This window comes from Pantherophis guttatus, chromosome 2 (genome assembly GCF_059756535.1).
Source record: "Pantherophis guttatus breed Tessera chromosome 2, ASM5975653v1, whole genome shotgun sequence".
NCBI lineage: Eukaryota > Metazoa > Chordata > Lepidosauria > Squamata > Colubridae > Pantherophis > Pantherophis guttatus.
Genome location: NC_142064.1, coordinates 75,944,035 through 75,971,615, shown reverse-complemented (window position 1 = coordinate 75,971,615; position 27,581 = coordinate 75,944,035). Strand labels below are relative to the sequence as shown.

General features: G+C 40.9%; 1 protein-coding gene across 17 annotated transcripts in view; it reads left to right on the top strand.

The window, feature by feature from the left end:
- The window catches only part of MPDZ (multiple PDZ domain crumbs cell polarity complex component), a 105,177-nt gene extending 101,481 nt beyond the window's left edge, over positions 1 to 3,696 (top strand). For all 17 annotated transcript variants that reach the window (XM_087886259.1, XM_087886254.1, XM_087886258.1 and 14 more), the window contains one exon: positions 349 to 3,696. In XM_087886259.1, coding sequence (XP_087742385.1) covers positions 349 to 495 — 147 coding nt within the window. In that variant the 3' untranslated portion in view covers positions 496 to 3,696. The remainder of the gene's footprint in view (positions 1 to 348) is intronic.
- The last annotated feature ends 23,885 nt before the right edge of the window (positions 3,697 to 27,581 follow it).

Here is a 27,581-nt window from a genome sequence, read left to right as displayed (position 1 = left end):
AGAAACTGTAGGAAATGTCCTACGATTTTCTCTGCTATAACTCATTGTTTAATGCAAAAGGACTCTAATGAAGAAATATTTGAGGTGAACAAGATCACAAGTTGTAAGAATTGAATACTGGGTATTTAAAACCTTAATACCTGATTTTGTCCTCATGCAAAAGCAGCCCATTGTTACAAAAGAACCCCATTGTAACAAAAATTCCCATGGTATATGAATTATATTGGTTGGGGTCAGTCCAATTGTAAAGCCAAAACCAAGGAAAAGACATTATGGTATAGCCTGTGGCTCGAGTTGGGCACTATATGTAATTCTGTAAAATAAAATCTGTTTCTTTAAACATTGCAGGGCGCAGCAGCAGAAGACGGGCGCCTTAAAAGAGGGGATCAGATCATTGCAGTCAATGGGCAGAGCTTGGAAGGGGTCACCCACGAGGAAGCTGTCGCTCTTCTAAAAAGAACAAAAGGAACTGTGACTTTGACTGTTCTCTCTTAAGTCTTGTCTCCAAAGATTAGATGGGACTTTGTTTGCTGCCAGGCTGTTTTTAATCAGGGGTGAAAAAAACGAATGGTATTATTTTTATCCATGGTTAGACATATCGTTGAATTACAGAGACTGGCTTCCGTAGGATAAGAAAGTGACAAAATTTGAAAGCGGTAGTAATAAAATCAGAGTAGGGAAAAGTGGAAATGGAAAGGGGAAAATGTCTGGTGTGATAACCTGGTGGTGCATGTTGTGTGATTGAGGTGGGATTTGTAATGGAGAATTCTGGAACTCTAACCTCTGGAAGACTCAAAATTTTGGCTATTGGTTAGCCAGGGTTAAGCTCTCAAATGTATATATTCATTTGATTCAATTTTATTAACATCCCTGTGCCCAACATGAGATCTGAGACAAACTGTTTTCTGGAATAAAGTGTTTTTAAAGTGGAAAGAAAAAGAAAGAAAGGAAAGAAAGGAAAGAAAGAAAGAAAGAAGGAAAGTTTTCTGATCCTTCATAGAACTATTAAACTGAGTTCATGATCTTCATGTTCTTTCTTAAATAGGGACATTTCGTTAGGAGACAGGACATATGTGGTAGTAATGCCTAACTGTTGCAGAGTCCCTGGGAGAAGAATATTCTTTCTCTTCTTTCTTTGTGGGGTCATCAGCAATGATAAGCAAATCTTTCACAGTCAAGACTACAAATTGCCTTTCATCACTGCAATATATCTCATTTTCACAAATGACCTAAGAATTATTGATGGAAAGATCGATCCCAAATTCTGGCTTCTAAAAACACATTTTAATATTTCCAGTGCTTGATTGCAACAAAAAGAAAGTGAAAGCTTGACCCACTGATTTTAAACCACCTAATTAAAAACATTATGATATTTAACTTAGAATATTTGGTAGTTTTTGATATGGATGCTTGCGTAACAGGTTAGTAAAAAATGGTCTCAAGCAGTTCTCATACAGCAAATAAAGACACAGATCCAACATCCTTCTTCCCAGACTTTGAAGGCTGTGCAGAAGACAAAAACTGTTTTTACTCCAGGTAGTCCTTGACTTACGACCACAATTGAGCCCAAAATTTCTGTTGCTAAGTGAGACATTTGTTAAGTGAGTTTTTGCCACATTTTACGACTTTTCTTGCCTCAGTTGCTAAGTGAATCACTGCAGTTCATAAGTTAGTAACCCGATAGTTAAGTGAACCTGGTTTCCCCATTGGCTCTGCTTGTCAAAAGGTAACAAAAGCTGATCACGTGACCTTGGGACACAGCAATGGTCATAAGTATGAACCAGTTGCCAAGCATCTGAATTTTGATCACATGATCATGGGGGTGCTGGAAATGTAATTGTAAAAAATGGTCATAAGTCACTTTTTTCAGTGCTGCTGTAACTTTGAATGGTCGCTAAGCAAACTCTTGTAAGTCGAGGACTACCTGCATTTTCCTGCAGTTAAGGTCTCTACTGTTGGGTAATCCTTTGAGCTGACTTACGAGGAGCTTGTTTTCTGTCTTGTCCCAAAGTCTGTGAGTTTTACTTTACAAATATAAGCCAGAGTTCTTTGGGTCACAGACCATCTAGTGAATTTCTTGTGATCGATTTGAGCCCATAAGATCACAATACTAAATGTCAGTAGTGAATTACAGTAAACCTGATTATTTGTTTTTTAAAGCAAATTTATTATTTGCTTTAACAGGTGTTAATGCCCTATGGTTGGCTTAACCTTCTCCATTTAACAGACATACACAACATATGGATGCACATTCAGAGACACCCAGAGGTCTTAAGATGCCAAAACGAGACCCAGCCTTCTATTATTCTTTTCAATGATACCTTTGCTCAATGTTTGTAAGTCTTTGGAAGCGTAGGAAACCAATGCACGTGTGCTCACAAACATACACACAGACAAACAGCAAGTTAAAGCAAGAGAATGCCACACAAACACACACACGCCCTTCAACATTTATCATGTTCACTTCTCTTTTTCCTAGTGACAACCACTGATTTCAAATTAACAGTATTGGGTTAAGGTAGAGAAGCATATTAAGTCATCCTCCAGTCTATCCTTGCCTTATAATCTTATAGGTAATCCTTGCTTAGCGACTGACTGCCTTGTACAGCAATGAGTTGCAGTTTATGACAGTGATGAAAAAGTAACTTTATGACCAATCCTTGCATTTACAACTTTTGCAGGTCTGTAAAGCAAATGAGGCTGAAGTACGATCATAAGCACAGTTTCTGTTTCACTTAGCGACCGCTTCACTTAATGAACACATTGCGGGTCTCTGTTGTGATTACTAAACAGGGCGACCTGTATTCTTGTGTTATGTCAGTTTGTAAATTGTGCAATAGTTCAGCAGGATTTTAAAAATGTAGCTCAAAATATACTTACTGCCACTAGTTAGGAATAAAAAAAGAAACAAAAACGAGAAAGCCAACGAGGGGAAATTAATTTTAATTTAGTTTAGGGTTTGGGGTTTTTTGAGAATTTGTTTGGCTATGTTCTGTCTGTGCCTGCTGCTTTTATGTGCTAATTACTGAAATTCTGGAAAATACTGTTCCTTATAACTACTCTATTTTTTTCTTTATTTATATGGGAATGAATACCTCATTAAAAGACCTACTAACATTAATTGGGACAATGTATTAGAATGTCCCTTTTTCCAGTTATTATCCCAAATTAGCATGTTGGGCTGTAAACGTATTTATATTAACTTTTTTATTTTGTTTGTGTTAACATTTTAAGTCTATATCCCTGGGATCTGCATATTAAAAATACCCAAAGAATAACACTGGGATGTTAAAGGAAAATGAAGAAAAATACCAATTTACAAGAGGATGGTAGGATTATAGAACATAAGGATTGAATGGGCCTTAGAGATCATCTAGTCCAATCACCCGTTCAGTACAGGAGCTCCTATTATTATACTTAGTATAATAGCTCATTCAAACATATCAAATGAATACTGAAAAAGTAGCCCAATTCCAAGCATAGTTTACTTTTTAAAACTCCTAAATGAAACAAACTTTGGTTACAGTCCTGTGTTCAAGTACCTGAAAAAAATTGCATTGTGGCTTATATATATGGAGTATGTTTGTACTGCTGTTCTCTGGTTCTTGAAAAGGTCTGTAGGTCAGAGCGTGAAGGGAAATCACCCAACAAATGATGGAACAGGGATTTCCCCCCCCCCAAACCAAAAAAATAAAAGCATTCAAATAAGGCTGCCAGGATTCAAAGTAATAGACCCATAGCAAGCAAAACTCCGAGGCAGATGGATTCCTCAAAGAATAGCTTTATTGGCTTTATCATATTGGCACAAATCTGGTGAAACCCGACTCTGAAGATTCCCGCCTTTTAATTCACCTAATTAAAAGTAAAAGTTTTCCCTCAACCCCAAACAATCAGTCACACGGTCCAATCAAGACGCTGTCTGGTTGTTTGGTGACCTCACTCCTCCTTCCTCAGGCCAGGTGTGAGAACGTCCTTGGTTCCCAAGAGAAAGTATTTTATTGTGGCTACAAAACCCCAGCTATCTCTAATTCCCCCCTTCCTATACCTCAGCTCCAGTGTGGCAACACTGAAGCTCCAAGTTGGCTTCGGTCAGGTCAGCTTCAGGGTTGACAGAGGCTACAAGTAAAACAGGATAGCATTTTGCAGAGGACTTAATTTCTTTCTTCCAATTGTCTTACCAAGAAAAACGCCCCTTCCTTTCTCCTTCCCTCCCTTTCAAGAGGCCCACCCTTCAGGAAACCATATAAGCCAGGGGTCTCCAACCTTGGCAACTTTTAAGACTTGTGGATTTCAACTCCCAGAATTCCTCTGGGAGTTGAAGTCCACAAGTCTTAAAGTTGCCAAGGTTGGAGACCCCTGATATAAGCTATTAACTATTTCATAATTGCTGCTGAATGAATCATAGAGTCCATTTCAACCTAAGCAAACCTGATTTAGAAAAACTATGAGAGATACCAGTACAGGCAGTCCTCTACTTACAACCACAACAATTGTTTCCAGAATTTCCATTGCAAAGCAAAGTGCTTGTTAAGTGAGTTTTGCCGGATTTTACAACCTCCCCCACCCCCCTCCCCCACAGTTAAGTGAATCCGAGAGTCCTTAAGCAAATTCAGCTCCCCCCATTGACTGCCCTCTGGGAAGGTCACAAATGACAATCACCTGATGCTGTAACTGTTGTACACACATGCCGGTTGCTGAGCACCCAAATTTTGATCATGTGACCATGGGGGTGCTGTGATGGTCATTATGCGCAATGACCAGTCGTACCTTTTTTCAGCGCCCTCGTAACTTTGGACGATCACTAAATGAATGTTTGTAAGTGGAGGACTGTAACATCTTCAGAATAAGAGTCTGTCAGGTGATTTTAGAAAGCAGAAATTCAGGAGGGGTTTAGGGGCACCTTTTCACACTCAGCACATTTATAAAAAGGCATAAGCATCTGATGATGCAGCCGCTGATGAAGGGACCAATAATTTACAAAATCTCACGCCTTTTCATGAAGTGTATTGGTCTGAAAACGTGCTATCAAGACCTCTTTTGATTTTGGGCTACCAAAGGCTAACACAGCTTATTCTCATACAGTGTCTTAGAGTGGTAGAAATTCAGTGCAGTTTTGGTTCAACAGGAATTCTTGATATCATTAGTTGACATTCAGATATATAGAGAAAAAGCTTCCATCAGTTACTATTACTGGCAATCTGTGTTGGATTCTAGTCCTGTATGCATTAACAGTATTGTAGAGCAGAGTGTCCAACCTTGGCAAAATTAAGACTTATGGATTTCAGCGCTTAGAATTTCCCAGCCAGCCATGCTGGCTAGGGAATTTTGAGAATGAAGAAGGCTTAAAGTTGCCAGGATCGGACACCCCTGGGTGTAGAGCATGTGATACCTATGTGCAACCACTTAAAACCTCCTCTATATTTGTAACAGATGTAGTATACAGATATTTTATTATTTTTTTAAATTTTTTCTCTGCAGTATTAGCTTGATAAATGTGAAGTTATTTGTGGTAAACAAATAAAAGGTTAAACGTATCCGTGTTTGTTTTTTTTTAGGTCTAGACTTTCCATCTTGTCAATAGGGTATGATTTCATTACATTGTGAGATCTATATTCCAACTTTTCATCATAACCAGCTGGTGAGGTACCGCCACAAACAAGCATTCATGGCTGAAGTGGAGTAGAGTACAGATTTCCTGCTCCAGGTTAACTATAACATCACACTGGTTTTCTGAGTAAATTCTGCTTCCTAAGAACTAAGTCCAAATCGTTTGATCTCATTTACCCAGAGGTCCTCCGAGATATGTAGATATCATAGCTAACTTAACTTGACAAAACCAGTGCATGAATTACTTCCTGGCACCTCAGGCTTTTTGATCTTCAAAATCTATGCACAATACAAGAGAAAGCTAGAATAAATGTAATTTCATGCCATAAATACCTGAAGATTGTGGGCGCCTTGGTGCTCTCTAAACTTGATGGTTTTCTTGCAGATCTTTCATTACCAAACTAGATAACATCATCAGTGCTAGGATGAAGTGGGATTTGCTCTTATTTTTATATACTAGTGGCTTGCCCTCTCAGTGTTGGTGAGAGAGTTGGTGGTTCCTTGATTGGGATATTGTTTACTTCTTGATTGTTGGGGTAGTTGGTGTTAATCTAGATGCCCAAGAAAAGCACACGTTCAGAGATCACCAAGGATTTCGCAGTTCCACTTGAGCTACAAATACTCTTTCCTGAAGATAGCATTGCCATATTCACAAGTCACTAAAGACCAGTTCTCATGTGGCAGCCAAGCACATATTTCAGAATTAATTGGTGTGGGATCAGTTTTAATTTCAACGACACCAGGAGGTCCATGGTGGTTGTGTATGGTTAAAAAAAGTCACCCCCTCTTATTGTGTTACTGTGCAGAGATGGAATTAGCTTCTCAATTGTAGCTGTTTCATAGCTTTGCTGTAGCCTGGATACCCTGAATTTGATATAACACGCTTCTTTTTTCCCCATCCCTGTTGGAGCTATTGATAGAGACATTTAGAATATTTGGTAACTAATTTCGGTTGTGTGGGAAAGACAAATGTATAAAAATCAGCCAGCCCGCTATGATACTTGAGATAAATTGGATTAAAATGGAATTTTAAAAATGAAATAAAAATGTCAGAACAACTGCCTTATCTTAAGGGAGGGGAGCACCCCAAAAGATAAAAATTGGAAAAATAACACCTGAAACACACCTGCAGATCCTGCCTTCAATTTCAACATATCCTTTTTCCACCTGTGCCAGGCAGAACAGGTAGGTTTTCAATATTTTCCTGAAGTCCATGACTGACAAAGCTAGCCACATCTCTGTCAGGAGGAGATTTCCAAAGAATTGGAATTGTTCTGCATGATGAGTGACTTTCAGATATTATGGTTCCCTTTATGAATGTAAAACAGATAACGACGCTTTTCACAACTCTCATAGATCTCTTGAACCAGAATTTCCAAGTCGTGAATAATCCTTTTAGTGATCTTTAAACATTTGAAGCAGCTCCAAATCTCTGAATCACCAAGCAAAACTACAAGCAGATTTGATTTACAAGACCTAGTCCACTAACAGCTAGTACACAACTCAACCTTATTTACTATGTTCATCTGCTTTCTTGTTTATTTCTAACTAGGTCATCATAGGCCAGGAGTCAGCAACCTGCAGCTCTGGAGCCGCATGTGGCTCTTTCATCCCTCTGCTGTGGCTCCCTGTTGCTGCCACAATCTTGAGAGGAGCTTCCGGTTATGGGAAGGAAAAGCATGGCGCACCAGGAAGACACTCTATGGCAAGGGGTGGGTTTTCCAGTCAGCTCCACAATTGATAGGGCTTTCAGTTAGGACAGGTAAAAGAAAAAGGATGCTGCGCTAGGAGGAGACTTTATGGTGGGGGAACCGGACTTCAGGTCGGCTCTAGAATTGAATGGGGGCTTCTGATTAGGACCTTTGTGGCTCTTTGAGTGTTTAAGGTTGCCGACCCCTGTCATAGGCAGAACCTGCAGCTTTGCCTATCAGTCCTTGCTGCAGTTCCTGGAACCTCAAACAGAGATGATGCAAATGCAGAAGCTGAGCTTCCATCAAATATGAGCAATTAGAAAACAGTGAGCCAGCAATTAGAACACTGGAGCATCTGGCATATCAGCTGGCATTGTTTTGGCAAACACAAATCTCAGAATTAGCTGGTTTGGACAATTAAATTACCAAGCTTGTGTGGAAACTCCAAAGAAATCAACCAATTCTGCCGCTGCTTAAATGATACAACTTGAGTATTCCCATGGGATTTCTACTTTTAAATCTTACCTAAAAATAATCTCAGCCAAAATTTCTGTGTGGTTCTAATTTGTAATTTATATTCTTTGCATTTTAAAGGGAAAGATCTCATGTTCTGTTCTCCAAACCACATCACAAACTTCTGGGGATTCTCACACTAGTTTTATTTGAGTGTGTATCTTCAGTTGCACTTTTAAAGTGGTGATTAAAGTAACATCACTGTACAAATACATCCAGTGCATTCTACTATGCACACTTGAGTGTCTATGGAGATTTTCAGTCGTCCAGGTCATGATTGTCTCAAAGGTGCTTTTTCCAAAAGGCAACTGGACTATGATTTTTTTTTTTCCCCTTGAGGAAGAAGACATTTCACTTCTCATCCAAGGAGCTTCAGTTCATCAGAGAACTGATGAAGCTTCTTGGATGAGAAGCGAAATGTCTCCTTCCTCAAGGAAAAAAAAGCATAGTCCAGTTGCCCTTTGGAAAAAGCACCTTTGAGATACTCACGCTGAGGTTTTAGAGATTCTATAGGCCATCCAAGCAAGATGCAGTTTTCCATTATAAACTTCGCTTTTTAAGTTATCTTTTTAACACAGAGAAAATGAATAAAGAAGAGAAAATCAGAATAGCTGCGCAACGTCCTATGATTGGTTGTTCTCAGCCCGCGTGGAATTGCATTCAGTGTTACAGTTAACATTTATTAACTAGGAGTCCAACTTATTAACTAAAGCAAACCTGAATCTCAATCCAAATAGGTACAAAAGAAATTCTATTGTTTGCTTGCAAAAATGCTCCTTTCACGTCTTGCTTAAGTTGCAGAACTGATAACGTTGTTCACAGGGTTAGATGAAAGCAAACAGTACATATTTGCTAAATAGGCTTTAAGGGGAGGTTACATGGATATTGATTTCTCAGTTTGATATAAAATAATGATCTGAATCTTAGCTTAAGCTGCACTTTCAAGAATGCCATTCCGATTAGAAACTGCAATATCTTTAGCCATCTATATGAAGGTATCCTATCATGATAGTGTTACTGATGAACTTCATATTTCAGATTTTTTTTTTTTTAAATGTATCTTTCAACTGTGCTGGCTAGCTAGTAATTAGCCCAAGAGATAGGTCTAACTGAATAGACATTAGAGTTGTATACCATGGTAGATTTAAGCACTAATTAGGTGAAACAAATTTTGTTCTATCATCACAATTAGCATCCATATTAAAAAAGAATATAGGTAGGCCTTGTCTTACGACCACAATTGAGCCCAAAATTTCTGTTGCTAAGAAAGGCAAGGTCAATTTATGACCTTTCTTGCCACAGTTGTTAAGTGAATCATTGTAGTTGTCGAGTTAGTAACACAGTTGTTAAGTGAATCATTGTAGTTGTTGAGTTAGTAACACGGTTGTTAAGTGAATCTGGCTTCCCCATTGACTTGGCATGTCAGAAGGTCGCAAAAGGCGATCACATGGACACTGCAATCGTCATAAATATGAGTCAGTTGCCAAGCGTCTGAATCTTGATCACATCACTGTGGGGATGCTGCCATGGTCATAAGTGTGAAAAACAGTCATAAGTCACATTTTACAGTGCCATTGCAATTTTGAACGGTCACTAAATGGACTGTTGTAAATCGAGGATTATCCTGTAGTAGACTTTACACAGAGTACATATATGGGAGGTACACATTCAGAAATTGATATGCCAATCAAGCGCTATAATTTATGAAACGAAGTATGGATTTTGTTGAATTCGTGGGAACGTCTAAATAAACACGTCGTTTATCCTTCCACACACTGATTAACACAGTACAGGTTGACTTAAAGCCATTCATTTCAGGGGTGAAATCCAGCAGATTCTAACAGGTTCGGGAGAACCGGTAGCAGAAATTTTGAGTAGTTTGGAGAACTGGTAGCGGAAATTTTGAGTAGTTCGGAGAACCGACAAATACCACCTCTGCTTGGCCCCCAAATGGTGTAGAAATGGAGATTTTGCAATATCCTTCCCCCAGGAGTGGGGAGGGAATGGGGATTTTGCAGTAACCTTCCCCTGGAGTGGGGTGGGAATGGAGACTTTGCAGTATCCTTCCCCCACCAAGTATCCTTCACACCCACCAAGCCACGCCCACAGAACCGGTAGTAAACAAATTTGGATTTCACCACTGATTCATTTAATTCAACTGCTCAAAATTAGAACGGCATTGGAAAAAAGTGACTTATGACAGATCCTTGCACTTACGACCATTACAGCAGCCTCACAGTCACATGATCCAAATTCACGCGCTTGGCAACCAGCATGTATTTTACAACAGTTGCAGCATCCCAGGGTCACCATATGCAATCTTCCTAGCCATCTTACAACAAGCAATGACAATTAGAAAAGCTCATTTGCTTAATGACTGCATGATTCACTTAACTGCAGTGATTCGCTTAACAACGGTGGCAAAACTCATAAAATCGAGGGCGACTGACTTAACCACCTTGCTTAGCAATGGAAATTCCCAGCCCCGATTATGGTCATAAGTCAAGGACTACTTACAGTAGTGGCCAAAATTGTGGAAACCTTTCGGGAAAAGTGTATTTTTGAAGTTTGATAGCTAATAACACCACTTATTGGGGAGTTTCAAGATAATCATATTCCATTGCTGGAATGGCCTGGGAATAGCCCAGACCGTAACCCAATTAAAAATCTATGAAGCCAACGAGGGGTGGGTGGTACTTAACTTTATTATCGGTTTGCAACGGGGCTGTGCGCGCTTCTGTGTATGCGCAGAAGCTCCCTGATGACATTGGGGTCGGTGGGCGGAGCTTCCCACCGGTTTTACTACCGGTTCTTGTGAACTGGTCCGAACCAGGGGCAACCCACCACTGGAGCCAACTAAAAAACATGCTAGTCAGAAGCGACCCAGCAATAAAACCCAGTTAAAAGAAGCAATCATTCAATCTTGGTTTCACATTATAACAGCTGCAGAACTAAAAGACTTGGTTCACTCCATGGGAAGACATTGTAAGGCCCTAATTCATGCTAAAGGTTACCCAACTAAGTATTAACTGACGTGATAATTTTTGTATATCTCCTTTTTTCTATCGTGATAATTTTTGTATATTTGTCGTTTTTTCTACGTGTTTCACTCTTCTTCTTTATACTGTAAATGCTATTCTAATAGCAAATCCTTCATAAAAGTTATTGCATTACATTCTTCATTAAATTATCTTTCCATGCATATATAACTTTATAGTACTACCCCAAAAAAGAATGGTGTTATTAGCTAGTTTTAGAAAATGCACTTTTCCCAAAAGGTTTCCACAATTTTGGCTACTACTTATATGGGCATCTTCCACTCCCACCACCCACCACCCACCACCACCCAGTTCTGGAAATTAAAGAGAAGATCTTGGCCATACAAGTCTGTACATACCGATCTTCTTTCTGTGTTTGGTGTGCCAAACAGTCTTTTAAAGTGTGCTGCATTGAATGTATAAACCCAGGATGGGTCTCCTACAGTGGTGGGTTGCCTCTGGTTCGCACCGGTTCTACAGAACCAGTAGTAAAACCGGAAGCTCCACCCACCGACCCCGACATCATCAAAACGCTTCTGCACATGCGCTGAAGAGTGCGCAGCCCCTCTGCGAACCAGTAAGAAAGGTAAGTAGAACCCACCCCTGGTCTCCTACCATTTCTACTATGAACTTTACTTGGGTGGGTGTGTCTTCAGAGCCTCTTCATAAAGCCAAATATTGGAGGGATGATCTTTACTTAATGATCATTACTGTAGTTTCCTGCCCGTGGCATATGTATAAGAAATGATTGAACTGATCGGTAAACCCCGATTTAGATCTGATGTATTCCAAATCTTGCGAAATATTCCCTCAGATCCCAAGGATTGTCTATCAATTGTCTCTTCCCCTCGCTGGTGAGACTCTGGGCCTTCAGCTTGCAAAATTTGATTTACTTCTCATGAAGTGAAAGACTAGAAGCCTCAAGGAACAGAACTTACCTAGTCCTTGATGTGGGCTAGTTGATTTCCTTCCTGAATGTCTGGAATAGTCACTGAAATCCGTTGAACCCCCTTGAGGGGAGAGAGAACATGGAGATTATATCTGCACTGGGTTTATAAGGAAGTGCTGAGATAAAACTTGGATATCTTATTACAAAACAAAAGCCATCAGGAACTGTCAGGATAAGAGTGTGTGGATTTTAAGTCCCCTCTCTTGCTTCCAGCAATAAGCAGAGCTTGTAGCTCCACGATCATTATTATCCCTTCAATGATCTCAGGATGTGTAGAATGATAGGAGAATCTTACGGTCTTGCAGCAGATAGTGGCTCCTGACTGATTTTTCCCCCGACTCTTTATGATACACCTATTAGCTTTTCCTCCTTCCTTTTGTTTACATGCATTTCGAGGAAGGCAGAAGTTTTGATCTTCCAGTAGTTGACAGGAGACAGATACATAGCATACCTGAGGGATAAACAGCTATTTTAAGAGTATATTCAACAACAGGAAAGGAAATCTTGAAATCAATTAATTGAACGTGTATTTTTTTAATACCGGCACTAGAGAGCAGTAGAGAATCAGACTGATTTTCTAGGGCTTGTATTGATTTTTAAAAGGAAAATAAATCGTAGATTGTGCTTACTTTGGCTTATGACATTGTTTATGCAACAAAGCAATAGAAAGCACAAAGCGGCATAAGGATATTTTGCTCTATCCTGATTCTAGACAGTCGGTACTATCCCTTGCCTAAATGCTGGGAAAATTTGCCAACTTCTGGGGCTAAAAGATAGGAGAAGCTTTACCAGTCCCAAATTCTTCAGGAGTTTTTGCTTCAATCTAAAATTCCAGCTGGGAGATGTTAAATTTGAAAATGTCTGTGTAAAACACTCTACTGAACATCCTCCTGATCCAAAATATGTAGAAGTGAGAGCCGGGGCAGGTTGTTGCATAAGAGCTTATAGATGGTTCATTGAACACCAGAGATGCATTTCCTATAGGTAATCATCATCAATACCACCACCACCATCAATCTCTCCATGATCCTCAGCAGATAGAAGCCCCTATCTGATCATATTTACACGTGGAAGCTCAGGAGGGCTAGTATTGAATTAATTGGAAATCAGAAAATCACCTCGCTCTAGATCGGGGTCTCCAAACTTGGCAACTTTAAGACTTGTGGACTTCAACTCACAAAATTCTTCAGCCAAGGAATTGAAATCTTAAACTGTCTACCGTGGACCTCATACCATTAAGGGGCGTGCATAACAGAGATGGGTTTCAGCAGGTTCTGACCAGTTCTGGAGAACCGGTAGTGGAAATTTTGAGTAGTTCGGAGAACCGGTAGTAAAAATTCTGACTGGCCCCGCCCCCATCTATTCTCTGTTTCCCAAGTCTCAGCTGATTGGGAGGAAATGGGGATTTTGCCGTAATCTTCCCCTGGATTGGGGAGGGAATGGAGATTTTATAGTATCCTTCCCCTGCCATGCCCACCAAGCCAAGCCCACCAAGCCATGCCCACCAAGTCATGTCACGCCCACTAAGCCACACCCACAGAACCGGTAGTAAAAAAATTTGAAAACCCACCACTGGTGCATAAGTACACCAGCATGTCTACCGTCCCTATCCTACTGACCCCATTTATTTGTACTCATTTCATGTGCTCATATCATGTTTATACTTATACCTGTTACCTCATACATGTTTGACAAACTAAATAAAAACCAGAAAACTGCATAGATCTTTCTTTCTTTCTTTCTTTCTTTCTTTCTTTCTTTCTTTCTTTCTTTCTTTCTTTCTTTCTTTCTTTCTTTCTTTCCTTCCTTCCTTCCTTCCTTCCTTCCTTCCTTCCTTCCATTATATTTATACCCCCTCCCCATCTTGCTATCAAGTGACTGGGTGAGTTACAGCAATATAAAACATTAAAATGATAAATATTAACATTAAAATTAGCCATAGAAGGAACCAAGATACAACGGGGTGGAGGTGGAATCTTCTTTTAATCTTCTAACCACTTGCAATATGCCATCATTGGGACCCAGAATGATGGGCAGAATCAGGTTTTAAGGTGCTTCCTGAAGACCAAGAAGATGTGGGGAGTGGGGGGCAGATCTCATCTCAAGGGGGGGATGAGGTTCCAGAGGAAGGGACCCATGGCAGAAAGGATCTTTTCCTGGACCCTACCAATTGGATTTCCTTGAACAGTGGGATCTGGTGTAAGTGGGGTGGGCCAATCTAATTGGGATGAGAAAGTTTCTCAGGAAACCTGAACCCATCCATAAAGGGTTTTAAAGGTGGTGATTAACACCTTGAATTGGACCTGGAAGCAAACCAGCAATGGATATATTTCTGAACCAGGCCTTGAGCGCAACTCAAAGGATATCTTTTTATCCCCAAGAACTCATGGCAGCATGTATGGAACATCTCCCCTTGGCTTCTCCTGCAACAGCACATCTTGAGACTGTTGTGAGAGAGATTAGCGTCCAATTATCCAGTGAGCTTCATGACTGAGTGGACACCCAGTTTCCTCTGACCTGGTTCCACATGTTTACTTCTGTATTACATTGACTCTCAGGTATTGTGAACATCAGCTCTCAGTCATAGTCAGAGTAATAAATGGTGAAGGATGATAAATCAAAGTATAGCTGGCTGGGTTAAAAGTTGTAAGGGGCATCTTCAAGAATCAGTTGGGGCGAGTCCCTATATTAGATGTGAAAGAAGCCTTGAAGACTGGCAAGGATTAGGTTAATTGCCTTCAGGGTTTATCATCTTATTTACAGCCTCAAAGCAAAGTCTATTTCATTTGGGCCAAGGTTTTCAGCATTAACATGAGATTGTATTATGGGATTTCCTAACTGGGAGATGCTCAATGTTTGATATAAGATAAGGGCTATATAAATGTAACTAACTAACCAACCAACCAACTAACTCAGAATTCCCCAACGCTTCTGGCTTTGCAGTCTGGCGGAGTGAGGGGGATGGTTCTGTGTGAGTGGCCGTCAAACATACACGTGCGCATGTGCTCGCCATTCACGCAAATGGAGCATGCACGCGTGCTTGCCCGCTGCTCGTGTAAGTAAGGATGTGCATGTGCACATGCTCGTTGGCCATTTCCATGGCCCCGTTGCAATCCCTTCACAGCCCACTAGTGGGCCAGAGCCCACAGGTTGGGGACCTCTGAACTAACTAATTAAATGTCCCAGTTACGTTAAGGAACATTAGAGTTATCTGTTTGCATTTGTACAGGCCTAGAAAGATGGCCTATTTCCATTGAATATAGTATAACCTGATTCTAAGATAGTGACCTGTAATTACGTAGTTCTATCATACAGATGCAACAGTATGCAGACCCGTTTAAATAAACCTTCTTATTCAGACTGGGTTCAGACTGTTATATAGCTGGGTTGACAAAATCAGAAATGAGGAGGGGATAAGCTGCCTGGCAAAGCCAAGGGAAATCATCAAAACCATTAAAAAGCGAAAGTTAGAATATTTCGGACATGTGATGTGACACCCAGAAAAATACGGCATACTTCACTTAATCCTCCAAGGAAAGATTGAAGGCAAACAAGGTCCAGGCAGAAGAAGAACATCATGGCTTCAAAATCTAAGGGACTGGTTTGGATAAAATTCAGCAGCACTTTTTCGTGCGGCTGTTGATAAAAATAGGATCGTCAACATGATCTCCGATGTCCGATGATGGATATGACAAAGAAGAAGAAGAATTGAGACTGGGTAGAAGCTTTTTAGTTGACAAGAAATAAATCCTAAATATCTGATTGCTTGCCAGTTTAGCTTCACAATCCAAAGTGGATCACTTTCTCCAGTTCTACTTCCCCTGTGTATCTTCTATAACGTGGGAGGAATATTATTTACATGATAAAAAGGCAGTGTGCAAAGGGAAGAACTGATAACCTACTTTTCCCTAGACCGAAGGAAGTTAATGATCTATCTTTTATTCCCTGCGCTGTTGCTTCCCCTGTAGCTGTGACTGAAAAACGTGTGCTAAGTCAACATATAGTGGTCACGCATGAATAATCAATAGTAAGCTATTCACAGCAAACTTGTGTTCATTGGAATCAGAGTACAAGTTCAAACAAGATCAAGGCAAAAGGTTGGCCAAAAATAAATAAATAAATAAATCAGGGGGCAATTCTCTACATTGAGTAAATTCTGAGACGAAAAGATTTGTATTCTTATCCATCAGGAAACAGATTCCATAATATCATGTTTTCAGCTGTCGCACTTATTGAGTAAATCTAATCAGTCTCCCAAGGAAGAGTCACATCCTCAATAGATGATGGCAACGAACACATTTCCAGCTTAAGGAAATCAGCAATTCACAACATTTTGGGGCCAAGGGCACCATATCTTAAAAATAATTGCCAGAAATGTCAAAGAGATGTGGACATTTCACAATAGTTTAAAGATTTAATGGAAGAATGATTTGATGAGATTGTGGGATTATTTTTCCAGGTGTTTCAAGTTTTTTTCAGCAACATGGTTGATTATTTTGGAGGTAACATGCATTCTGATACTGTTGTTGCTGATCTGCCTAATCACAACCAAAGGATTTCCATGTTACTGCCTGTTCATGCGATCAAGTTTGTTATGGATCATCATATGCCTAGGTTGAAGTGTTCAGATCCAAGAACAAACAGTATTCCATCCCAATTCTCTTCAGCTCCATAGCTATTTGGCATGGAGGATATAGGATGGAGAGGACCGGTGCTGACATCCAAATATAGATTGTTCTAGACTTACAGTTGTACAGACCTACAGTTCATTTAGTGACAGTTCAAAGTTACACTGATACTAAGAAAAGTGATTTATGAGTTCACAATTATGACCTTTGCAGCATCCCCATGGTCATCTGATCAAAAATCAGATGCTTGGCAACGGAGTCAGATTTATGACAATTGCAATGTTCCAGGGTCATGTGATTTCCATTTGCGACCTTCTGACAAGCAAAGTCAATGGGGAAGCCAGATTCACTTATCAACCATGTTACTAACTGAACCCACTGCAGTGACTCACTTAACAAGCGTGGCTAGACAAGTCATAAAATGGGGCAAAAGTCACTTAACCAAGAGAAATTTTGGGCTCAATTTGTGGTCATAAATCGAGGACTACCTCTACAGGTAATACTTGGTTAACGACTACTTGTTCAGCAACTATTTGAAGTTATGACAGTTGCTGGACAAATGGTGGTTGTGACCAGTTCTCAAAGTTCTGATCTTCCCAGCGCCCTCAAAGTCACATGATCATGAACTGGGCACTTGGCCACTGGCTCACACCTACAATGGTTGCAGTGTCCCAAAGTCATGGGATCACAATTTACCAATTTCCCTGCCAACTTTCTCACAAAAAAGTCAATGTCACAAGGTACTCGGTTAATTCTCCCTCACCCGTATTCCCTGCCTTAGACGTTCTGCACTTGTGCTGCCTCAGCCACCACATCCCGTCCCAATGCCTTGTTGCACTCATGCCTTGCCTTTCCAATCACTCATGCATCCTTTCCATCAACTTGTGCATTCTTGCACAACCTCGCCTATCCAGAAGCAATTATCCCAAGGCCTACTCTGCTTGTATTGAATGCTGGGGAATTCTGGGAGTTGAAGTCTGCATATATAAAAGCTGCCTAGTTTTTTTGGGGAAAAACCCGCTGTAAAGATATAGCTTTGCTTCCCTCTTCCCTTTTTAAATTCTAGAGGGTACAATATTCAGCCCGAATGTTGACAATATTGTGGTGAACAGAGTTAAACCTTTGTCCCATGCTTGATCTGGCTTTGCATCTCCCTGTTTACACCCTGAAATTGAAACTGCCAAAACAAATCAGTTTAGTTTCATCCGTGCGCTTTAAAGTCAGAGAGAACTCCAGGGTCAAAACACTTCGATGCTTTGCATAAGCAGGTAACTAAATTGTAACTAATTTCATTTGGGAGTCAATGAAGTATGGCTGGCAAAGCGATTTGTGCAAAATGCCAACCGAAGAGACAATAAAAATTACAGAAAAAAGCCGATTTGCCAGCGGTATACCCCAGCGATTTATTTTTCACTGGAGCAGAACACAGGGTGGTTTATCCTCTTTCAGAGGCAAACCTTAATGGCATGAAAGCAAAGGCACTGGGGAAAAAAATCCTGATCAAAATCGGCTCAGAGACCTGTGGTTATTCATTAAACTGGGAAACGGCTCTGTTAAAAATAATGTTGTGCTAAAGAAAACATTATTTACAGAGAGAAGAATTTTGGAGTCCCAGCAACGGGGAAGAATAACGGCAATGAACTTGGAATTGGTACAATTCTGATAGAGATTATTCTGAGATTTTATCCATAGCTCTGCAAAGGAGCATTTTGATGCATACTTAAGAGTTAACTTGTCCATTGTAAAATAAAATACTGTTGGTTTTCTGTGGGTTAGTCACATTTCATGATCTCAAGATATTGTATTGAAGCTCACATCCAAAAGGGAAACCAAACAATGTTTGCTTGTTTCAGGAAGAGAGAGACAGAGGAGAAACACACACACATACACACACACACACACACACACACACACACACACACACCAGTAGTGGGTTTCAATTTCGGCCGCTACCGGTTTGCCCATGGGCTTCTGCGCATGCGCAGAGACATCCGGGCGGGTGGACAAAGCCTCCCGCCGCTACTAGTTCGCCTGAACCAGGGAGAACTGATAGCAACCCACCACTGACATACACATAAACACAGGGAGGGAGACTCTTCTGGAGAGGAAGCATTAAATGCAGGATCCATTAGTATCCACAGAATGATATCCTTCCTTGGTCATTGAGAAACAAAAACGATCACAGTCACCAAAGCACCCAAGAGCAGTCCACAACCCCAAAGCAGTGGTGAAATCCAATTTTTTTTACTACCGGTTCTGTGGGCATGGCTTGGGGGGCGTGGTGTGGCTTGGTGGGTGTGGCTTAGTGGGTGTGGCAGGGGAAGGATACTGCAAAATCTCCATTCCCACCTCACTCCAGGGGAAGGATACTGCAAAATCCCCATTCCCTCCCCACTGCTGAGGAAATAATATTGCAAAATCTCCAATCCCACCCCACTCTGGGGCCAACCAAAGGTGGTATTTGCTGGTTCTCCGAATTACTCAAAATTTCCGCTACCGGTTCTCCAGAATCTGTCAGAACCTGCTAGATTTCACCCCTGCCCCAAAGTCACATGTTATCTTTGGTCTACATGAAGTCTAACTTCAAAAAGTGTCCATAAGACATTCATTCACAGCTGTAGCAAATGTAAGCTGAAAAGTAAGCAACAAAGATGATTAGGAGACTGCAAGCTAAAGGATATGAAGAATGGTTGCAGAAACTGGGTATGTCTAGTCTGATGAACAGAAAGACTAGGGGTGACATGATAGCAGTGTTCCAGTATCTAGGGGGCTGCCACAAAGAAGAGGAAGTCAATCTATCCTCCAAAGCACCTGAAGGGAGGATCAGAAGCAATGAATGGAAACTAATCAAAGAAAGAACCAACCTAGAAATAAGGAGAAATTTCCTGACAGTTAATAATTAATCAGTGGAACAACTTGCCTTCAGAAGCTGTGCTGCTCCATCACTGGAAGTTTTTGAGAAAAGATTGGACAGAATGGTATGGGACAGTGAGTGCCAAAACTGAAGCGCACCGGAGCACCGGAACCCGGAAGAGAGCAGCTGTCTGGCGTGCATGCATGTGACGGAACCTGAAAGAGCAGCTGGCAACAGCGCGTGTGCCCCCAGAGAGGGCTCTGTGTGCCACCTCTGGCACGTGTGCCATAGGTTCGCCATCACGGGTATAAGGTGTCTTGCTTGAGCAGAGGGTTGGACTAGAAGATCTCCAATGTCCCTTCCAACTCTGTTATTCTGTTCTGTTCTCTGGCAGATGGAGGGCAGAGACAGGGAGAGAGGTGGCAACAGGAGACCAAGAGCAGCCTCTTCTCCATGACCAGCCCTTATGTTCTCTTCATTTTTTGATTTAACTATTCAACAGTAGAAAGTCAGCACCTACCTGCCAGAAGAATGAAATATTTGGGAAATATTTAAAAAAAAGGCAGAATATTATATTTCCCTAAAAGAGAAATGGAGAAACATGATTTTTTTTAGAGGCAGGAAGCAGCCCCAGTCTCCCTGCCCCCAAGCAGAAACTGAGCTTTTAGAAATGCAGATTTGGTAATCTATTCAAGACAGGATATTTTGAAACAAAGGCAGAATTAGAAGCAGCTCCCCCCCCGCCCACACACACACCCAAGATCCAACACAGGACCAAAGTCATTAGACACAACAGGAATTGCTTTCAGAACACAAGCCCCTTCATTTCATAACCCCCAGAGCAGTCCAAACTTCAACCAAATTAGCTCAGACAAACACCTAGGATTTGCATCTCCTCTTTTGCCTATAGAGCCAGCTATGACCCTCACATGACCCCATAGGAATCTGATAACAGCCAATAGAATACATATTCTTGCACAGGAACAGGAAGCTCAAATACAAAGCCCAAAGAAGGTATAACCCCCCACCCCACTCTCAACTCCATTTTCTCAGCTGCATCAGAACCACAAAGCCATGTGCTTCTGCTTCATCAATAAACCATCTTTGCAATCAGCCAGACATGTTTCCAGTGTCTTTCTCCCAGCTTGGAACTGAACCAGATGGATATTTCATCCAAAACAACCAAGCAGGAATGAATGGAGCTCCTTCTGTTTCTAGATCTGTAAAGACCAGATTGCTAGAGGAAAGAGCTTGTTTACTAATTTGTGTGAGTCTGTAGCTCTCATTAAGAACTGATTAAGCTGCTGAGCACTTCCTGGCCATCAGCAGAGCCTAGGCCCGAGGCAATTATCAGCCCCTCAATAGGTGATTCCCAGTTGGCTCTCCTAGAAAACATCCTTTCAAAAAGCGGAAATGCCAGAGCTCCATGGGGTCTCTGACAGAGAGAGATCATTTTAGAAGGGAGGAATACATGGGCAGTCATCGTACAGTATTACTAATCATTCTTTAATTGCAGAAAAGCAAAGGGAAAACTGGAGCTAGTTTTTTTTTTAAACAGAGTAGGAAGTTAGCACCCATCCCTCTCCTAGAAAAATGAAATATTTTAGGCAATATTAAAACGGCAGAATATTTCCCCTAAACTCACCCCCCCCACCCTTTGTCAATGGGCCATTAAGGCCTGGGCCAGTCTATTCTACATAATTAAGATCTACCTCCTTCAGGCAGAGCCATAATAGGAATCCCAAAGCCCTTTCATTACATCATCACCCAGCAAGGCTCAACCAAGCTTGGGACTCAAAAACACAACCTACAAAGTTACCCCTGTGTTAGGTAGGGTGAATGAGGACACAGAAGCCAGGTCATGAGTAACAACAGCTCTTTACTTCATGGTGTGAATCCAGCAACTGATCCAGGGAAACAGCTCTTTTTATATACCTTACAGTCCTGGCAGTTAGCCAATCAGCTGAGAGCAATTAACATTCAAACTTTCCCGCCAAAACTATATACATTACACCCTGCATGGCCCCATGGGAGTCTGACAACCAATCAGAATACAAGCTCAAATTCAAAAGCCCAGATAGGGTCTAAAACTCAGGCACTTTCAGCATCTCTTCCTTTTTTTCCTTCACCCAAGGTCTTCAATGCATGCGAACCTGTCCACCATTAAAACCATCTTTCCAAGCAGCCACCATGTTTCCAGTGTTTTTCTCCCCACTTGGAACTGAACCCAGATGGACATCAACAGTTTCTGTAAGTTTTCAGTTTGTTTAAGAGACTTGTGCCATTGGTTCAGTTTTTTTGCTGGATAATCTCTTTCTCATCCCTGCAATGTCTGCCTGAAATGTAGGACAGGAGGAACATTTTGCTTCTCTTGTCTGGGTCTTAAAAACACCCAGTTAAAATTTGAAAAGCTCTCTTCTCCCTGCTGTTTTAATCCCCCAAAATAAAGCAATAGCAGGCCTTGCCAAATCTCTTGTTGAACTGAAATCTTCTATCTCTGAATGGCTCAAACAGAGTCAATTGGCCCTTAAATCCCAAATTCAGATTGATTCATGCCCTCTGACTCTTCGCCTCCACTTTCATCACATCAGGACTGATCTTCATGGACCCATTAATCTTTGCTTGCTTCATCTTTCAGATGCACCCCAAACGGAAATAGTATTTTTAATTGAATGGTTTAACACAGAACAATAACTGCACTGATACAAGCTCTGAAGCCACAGTCAGAAATTTAACCATTGCTAGCTTCAAAGTAAAAGTGACTCAGCTAGACTGACCTACTTTGCCAACAGAATAACCTACATTTAAAAAGTAAAGTAAAAAATCACTCCATATAATTCTGAAGAACATTATCAGCTTGCTTCTTACTTTAATGTGCATAAAAGTCAGCCATTTAAAGGATCATTTAATGTGATGCAGAAAACGAGATCCTTTATTTGTATGAAATAACAGACCTACAGAAGGCAGAATTTAATCTTGGGTGACTTTTCCTCACCACAATAAAACTTTATTTTGTATCTCTTAAGAACTAACCAACCAATTCCTCCTTACTAAATATTTCGGGTTATGACAACCCACAGAGCCATTATTATTTTTATCTAAGTCTACTTTGACCTTAGCTGCAGAAAAGTCAGGGTCATTCTCTGCCATTTTAATGTAAAAAAACCAATTAGGACTATAGTATAAACCTAGCGGGTACTTCACACAATTTTAGAAAAATAAAGACACCTCCATTAAATGAAAAAAATATATTATTTTCTTTGAATGTGTACTTTAAAGACTCTTTTTCAATGTGTATTTTATTTTCTTCTTTTCCTGTGAGTTGTCCAAAGAACCAGTGACTGATGGATTAAAGTTCCATTAAGAAAGCATCATTAAGAGTTATAGGCAGCGGTGAAATCCATTTTTTTTTACTACTGGTTCTATGGGTGTGTCTTGGTGGGCGTGGCTTCATGGACGTGGCAGGGGAAGGATACTGCAAAATCTCCATTCCCACCCCACTCTAGGAGAAGGATACTGCAAAAATCCCCATTCCCACTCCACTCCTGGGGGAAGGATATTGCAAAATCTCTATTCCCACCCCACTCTGGGGCCAGCCAGAGGTGGTATTTGCCGGTTCTCTGAACTACTCAAAATTTCCGTTACCGGTTCTCAAGAACCTGTCAGAACCTGCTGGATTTCACCCCTGGTTATAGGGCTGATCTATACCACGCTGGACAACAAATGAAGGATGTATTATATTTAATAATCCTACATCAGTGATTCTTGACCTGAGGACCCCTGGGCGGCATGATGTCATCATAGGGGGGTCTGCGAAGGCTTGAAGAAATGTTATGATTTAAATCCTGAATTAAGTCTTGGGGGTCCATGGCCACAAAGGATATTTAAAGGGGGTCCATGGTAAAGAAAAGGGTGAGAACCCCTGTCCTACATTATTTAAATGGAAAATTAAACGTATATACCCACGTACCAACCCTTCTTGCATACAAATAACCCAAAAACCAGCTTTTAGCTCAGTTTAATCCTTGTAAACTTAAACTTAAAATGAGTTCTGTATACAGCACATGTGATAAGTCCCCCCAGTTGCAGCTGGGGGCGGTACCATCCATCCCCCACCCCCATTGAATTCTTTCCTGGGGGCTTATTGCATAGTTATATCAAGCATCTTTACCTCTGTAATATATGTTCAGCAATTCTTAATGGACTGGTTTGTTCAGGTTCCTCATTGTTAACCAGTATCCTTGTTCTTTGCCCCTTCAGAATGCTATATTCTTTGGCAGGTAAGCCACATCCCTAGACTCAAAGCAAACGGACTACAGGTGCTTTTACCCAGTATGATTAAATCAAACAATATACAGTAGGTTTGAAGTAGGCTAGGAAAGCATTAATTTCTCCTGACAGCAAAATCGACTCAATAACAATCCTAAACTTGCACCCACCCAAAACTTCACATGCGAGGTTTATAAATAACCCAGAAATGTACTGTTAGGAACAATGAGCCTGCAGCCTCAGGTATGTTGGGCTGCCAGTTTAACACTTTCATCCATGAAAACCTTCAAAGGGGACCCAGCAAATGATAATAATAATAAAAAACCCACCCACCCCCAATGTAATAATTGTACAGCAAGCTGCTCTTAACAATGCCAGGGAATTTCATCTAAATCAAGCAGCCATGCTGAGCATTTTAGATGAGAAGTGAATGTGTGTACAACTGGAATGTTTCTAGGTATGGATTTGTTCTGACCTAGGCTTCCTTAGAAAGTATACAGCACAATCTTAGTCCCGGCAAACCTCTTTAATTCATACGGCTGTGAATTATTGTCATTCCCAGTCCGAAAGGCTTCTCAAACAGTCTTTCAGGGGAGTGCTTACAAACACCCACTTTATCTCCCTTGGAATGCTGCCAGAGAACTAATTGCCACATGGAGGGCAAGGCCAAACTTAGCACAGAGTCAAACAGAACTTTTCCAAAGCTTTTACTGACCAGATGAAATAATTGCTCCCTGCAAAAGCTCTCGCCCCGTTCGCTTCTCTTTTATGTCTTATGGGATGGGCCAATCATCTCCAAGCCTTACTTCCAAGTTGACCCTGTTTTCTTAATTGTTCCTGTCTTCTGGCAGCTCTGCGCATGCGCACACTGGGAACAGGCTCCCGCTGTTCTTCTGCCTCACTGATGTCAGACTCTGGAGACTCCGGAGGCAGCAAAGAACTACCAGATAGCCTTGGTCCCCTCTCTGCCTCCGAGTCAGAGCCCTTGTCTGAGCCTTCCCCAGACTCCAGGACTAGCCCATGTTCCTCCCCAACCTCCTCACTGTCTCAATCTGCTGCCAGCTTTGCTGGCCACTGGCAGGCCACAACAGGATCCCCCCCCATGACAGAAGAAACCTATCTATTGCTTATTATCGGCTCATCTTTAACCATGGCTCTGTCTGGTTTCACCTGAAGGAGAAGAAGGATGCTGTCATTTGTCTACTCCTCTGTCTATTAGTAGTCAAAAAGAGTAATGAAGAACAAATATTTGAGTGAATTTCTTTTCCATAAAACTCCTCGGTGAATATTGCAGGTTGAAAGTAACTCCCCTGGAACACTTGGCATCACCTACCAATCATTTATGCCATCACTCATTCACTCAACCAATCAAATTTTGTATACGTAGCTTGGGTTTTCATAATTGCCACTGGTTAAGAACCCAAAAAATGGTATTTCAGAAGCAAATCCAAAAGACTGGAGTAAAAATCAATGACTGGATTAGAAAAACACAGTTGTTTCCAAACAAGAGGGTGTCTAAATAAAGTCCTTGGCTTACGATCACAATTGAACCAACATTTCCATTTGAAAGCAACACAGTCGTTAAGTGAGTTTTGCCCCACTTTATGACTTTTTGGCCACAGTCGCTAAATGAATCACTGCAGTTGTTAAGTGAACCATGTAGTCATTAAGCAAATCTGGCTTCCCCCATTGACTTTGCTTGTCAAAGGCCAACTGGGAAGGTGCCCGAATTTTGATCATGTGACCATAGGGATGCTGCAATGGTCGTAAGTGTGAACATTGATCATAAGTCACTTTTTTCAATGCCATTACAAATTTGAATGGTTACTAAATGAATGGTTGTAAGTCAAGGACTACCTGTATAAACTTGGTTTTGAAAAGAATAAAAAGATGGGCAAGCTGGAGTCCTTGGATGGGTGGAAATTTTCAAACTTGTGAGTGGTCAATCAATCTGATAGTAATGCAATGAAGCACAAGTTTTACCTGCCAGATCCCCTGGGCAAGTAGGATCAAGTGGGATCAGACAGCCAGTCTTTAAGAGACTTCAGGCCCAAAACATTTTAAATGTGATATCAAATGTCTTGAAATAAAGTTAGGGGCCAATAAAATTTCCATGGAATAGGTCACTATTAAGATTATAAAATGCTTTATAGGCAGCATTTGCCATCAGCAAGAGTGGCAAAAATGTTTAGTAATCTGTCTGCTAAATGCTGAAAATGTAATCAGACCCCAGGTACTTACTATCATATGTGGTGGACTTGTATGAAAGCAAGAAAATATTGGAACAAAATACATACCTGGTTGAAAAAGATGACTAAGCAACATATAGATCTGATACCAGAAGTATTTCTGTTAGGTATAATGCCGGAGGGTTATGATAAAAGGACTACGTATTTAGTTTTGCATGTACTGACAGCAGCAAGGATTGTATTTGCAAAATACTGGAAAAATTAACATACTCCACCAGATGTGGATATAATTCGGAAAATGCTAGACTGTGCTGAGATGGACAGACTAAAAATAAAAGACAAGGATGACACAGAATATTACTTGATATGGAATAAATTTTATGAGTGGTTAGAGATATGAGGTAAAAATTAGATGAAGAAAAATTATTGCTACATATGAATTAAAGATAAAGATGGTTTATAACTATAAATATGCCAATATATTTAACAGAATTATAAATAAACCAATATAAAGAGAAGTTTAGCCAAAATTATTATTGAATAATAATTTATTCAAAATTATTACATTATTACTATTATATGTGTTAATATTTTTACTGCCTTTTCTTTGTTTTTCTTTTGTAAATGATATACCCTGACAATACATTGTATTCAAAATGTTTATGAATAAAAATAAAATAAAATTTTAAAAAATATTATATTTCCAAATATTTTCACATGCACTAAAACTACAGAAAAATTGCTTCAGGCAGGTGAAATACCTCTCATTTATAGCTAGGGCAGGGGTCAGCAACTCGCGGCTCTGGAGCCACATGTGGCTCTTTCATCCCTCTGCTCCAGCTCCCTGTCACTTAAAATTCCGTTGACAGTTGCAAAACAAAATGGCAGCTCAGAGCTGAAACTCCGAGGCTAGGAGAGAGATGTTTTGACATTTTCAAGAGTGTGGGGGTCAATTAACCATCCACAGACCCCCCTCCCAGCAAGCTGAGGTATTTTCGGCTCAATAGAGCTGTGGATGGAGCCCAAGGATAAAATCCGAGTCGAGCCCGAAGATCAGCTGTTTGTCAGTAAAAAGACTGAGGGCGGTGGGGAGGATGTCAACATCAAAGCCTGGCTGTCATGACCGGGTCAACCCCTGAGTCTAATACAGCTGATGAAATGGTTGGCGAGATGGTGGCAACAGCGACTCCGGATAGGGTGTTGATAATGATGCCTGGGCTAATAGGCGCTGCATGTAGCAACACGGCGGCAATGATGTCTATGGCAAGGGGGGTTACCACAATGGCGAGGGGAATGGCGCTAATGGCAGCGACAGCGACGGCAACACCAGGAGGCTGCAAGGAAGCCCTCGTTGTTAATAGAGGAGAGGGCAATGCTGCAAAGGCTATAAATGTTAGGATCCCTTCAACCTCTAGGGATCTGTTGCACTCCTCTTTCTTGAAACTCTGAGGACTTATTAAACTAATTGAACTAAGTAGCCTGAGCAAGGTGATGGATAGGGACTGAAGATTACAAACTGGAGATGATGACTTACTCTCCCCCTCAACTGTCCCTCTCTCCTTTATCAGATCTAGGTCTATTACGACCACTCAGCGTTAACTTGCAATCTTACATCGATCTGCAGCTTTATTTACCACCTATTCCCCCAAGATTACCCTGATTATTTAACCCTAAATACTTTGTCCTGTGGCTCTGCCTTACTTTTTTGATCTAATCCTCGGCCATCGCTGGTATCAGGACTGGAGGAGATACAGACATCGAGAGTCTTGGATTATGGGGAGATAGACCACCTTCTCTTTGTTTGTTTCAAATGGTTTGGTCTCTGTGAGAGGACGACCCTTTG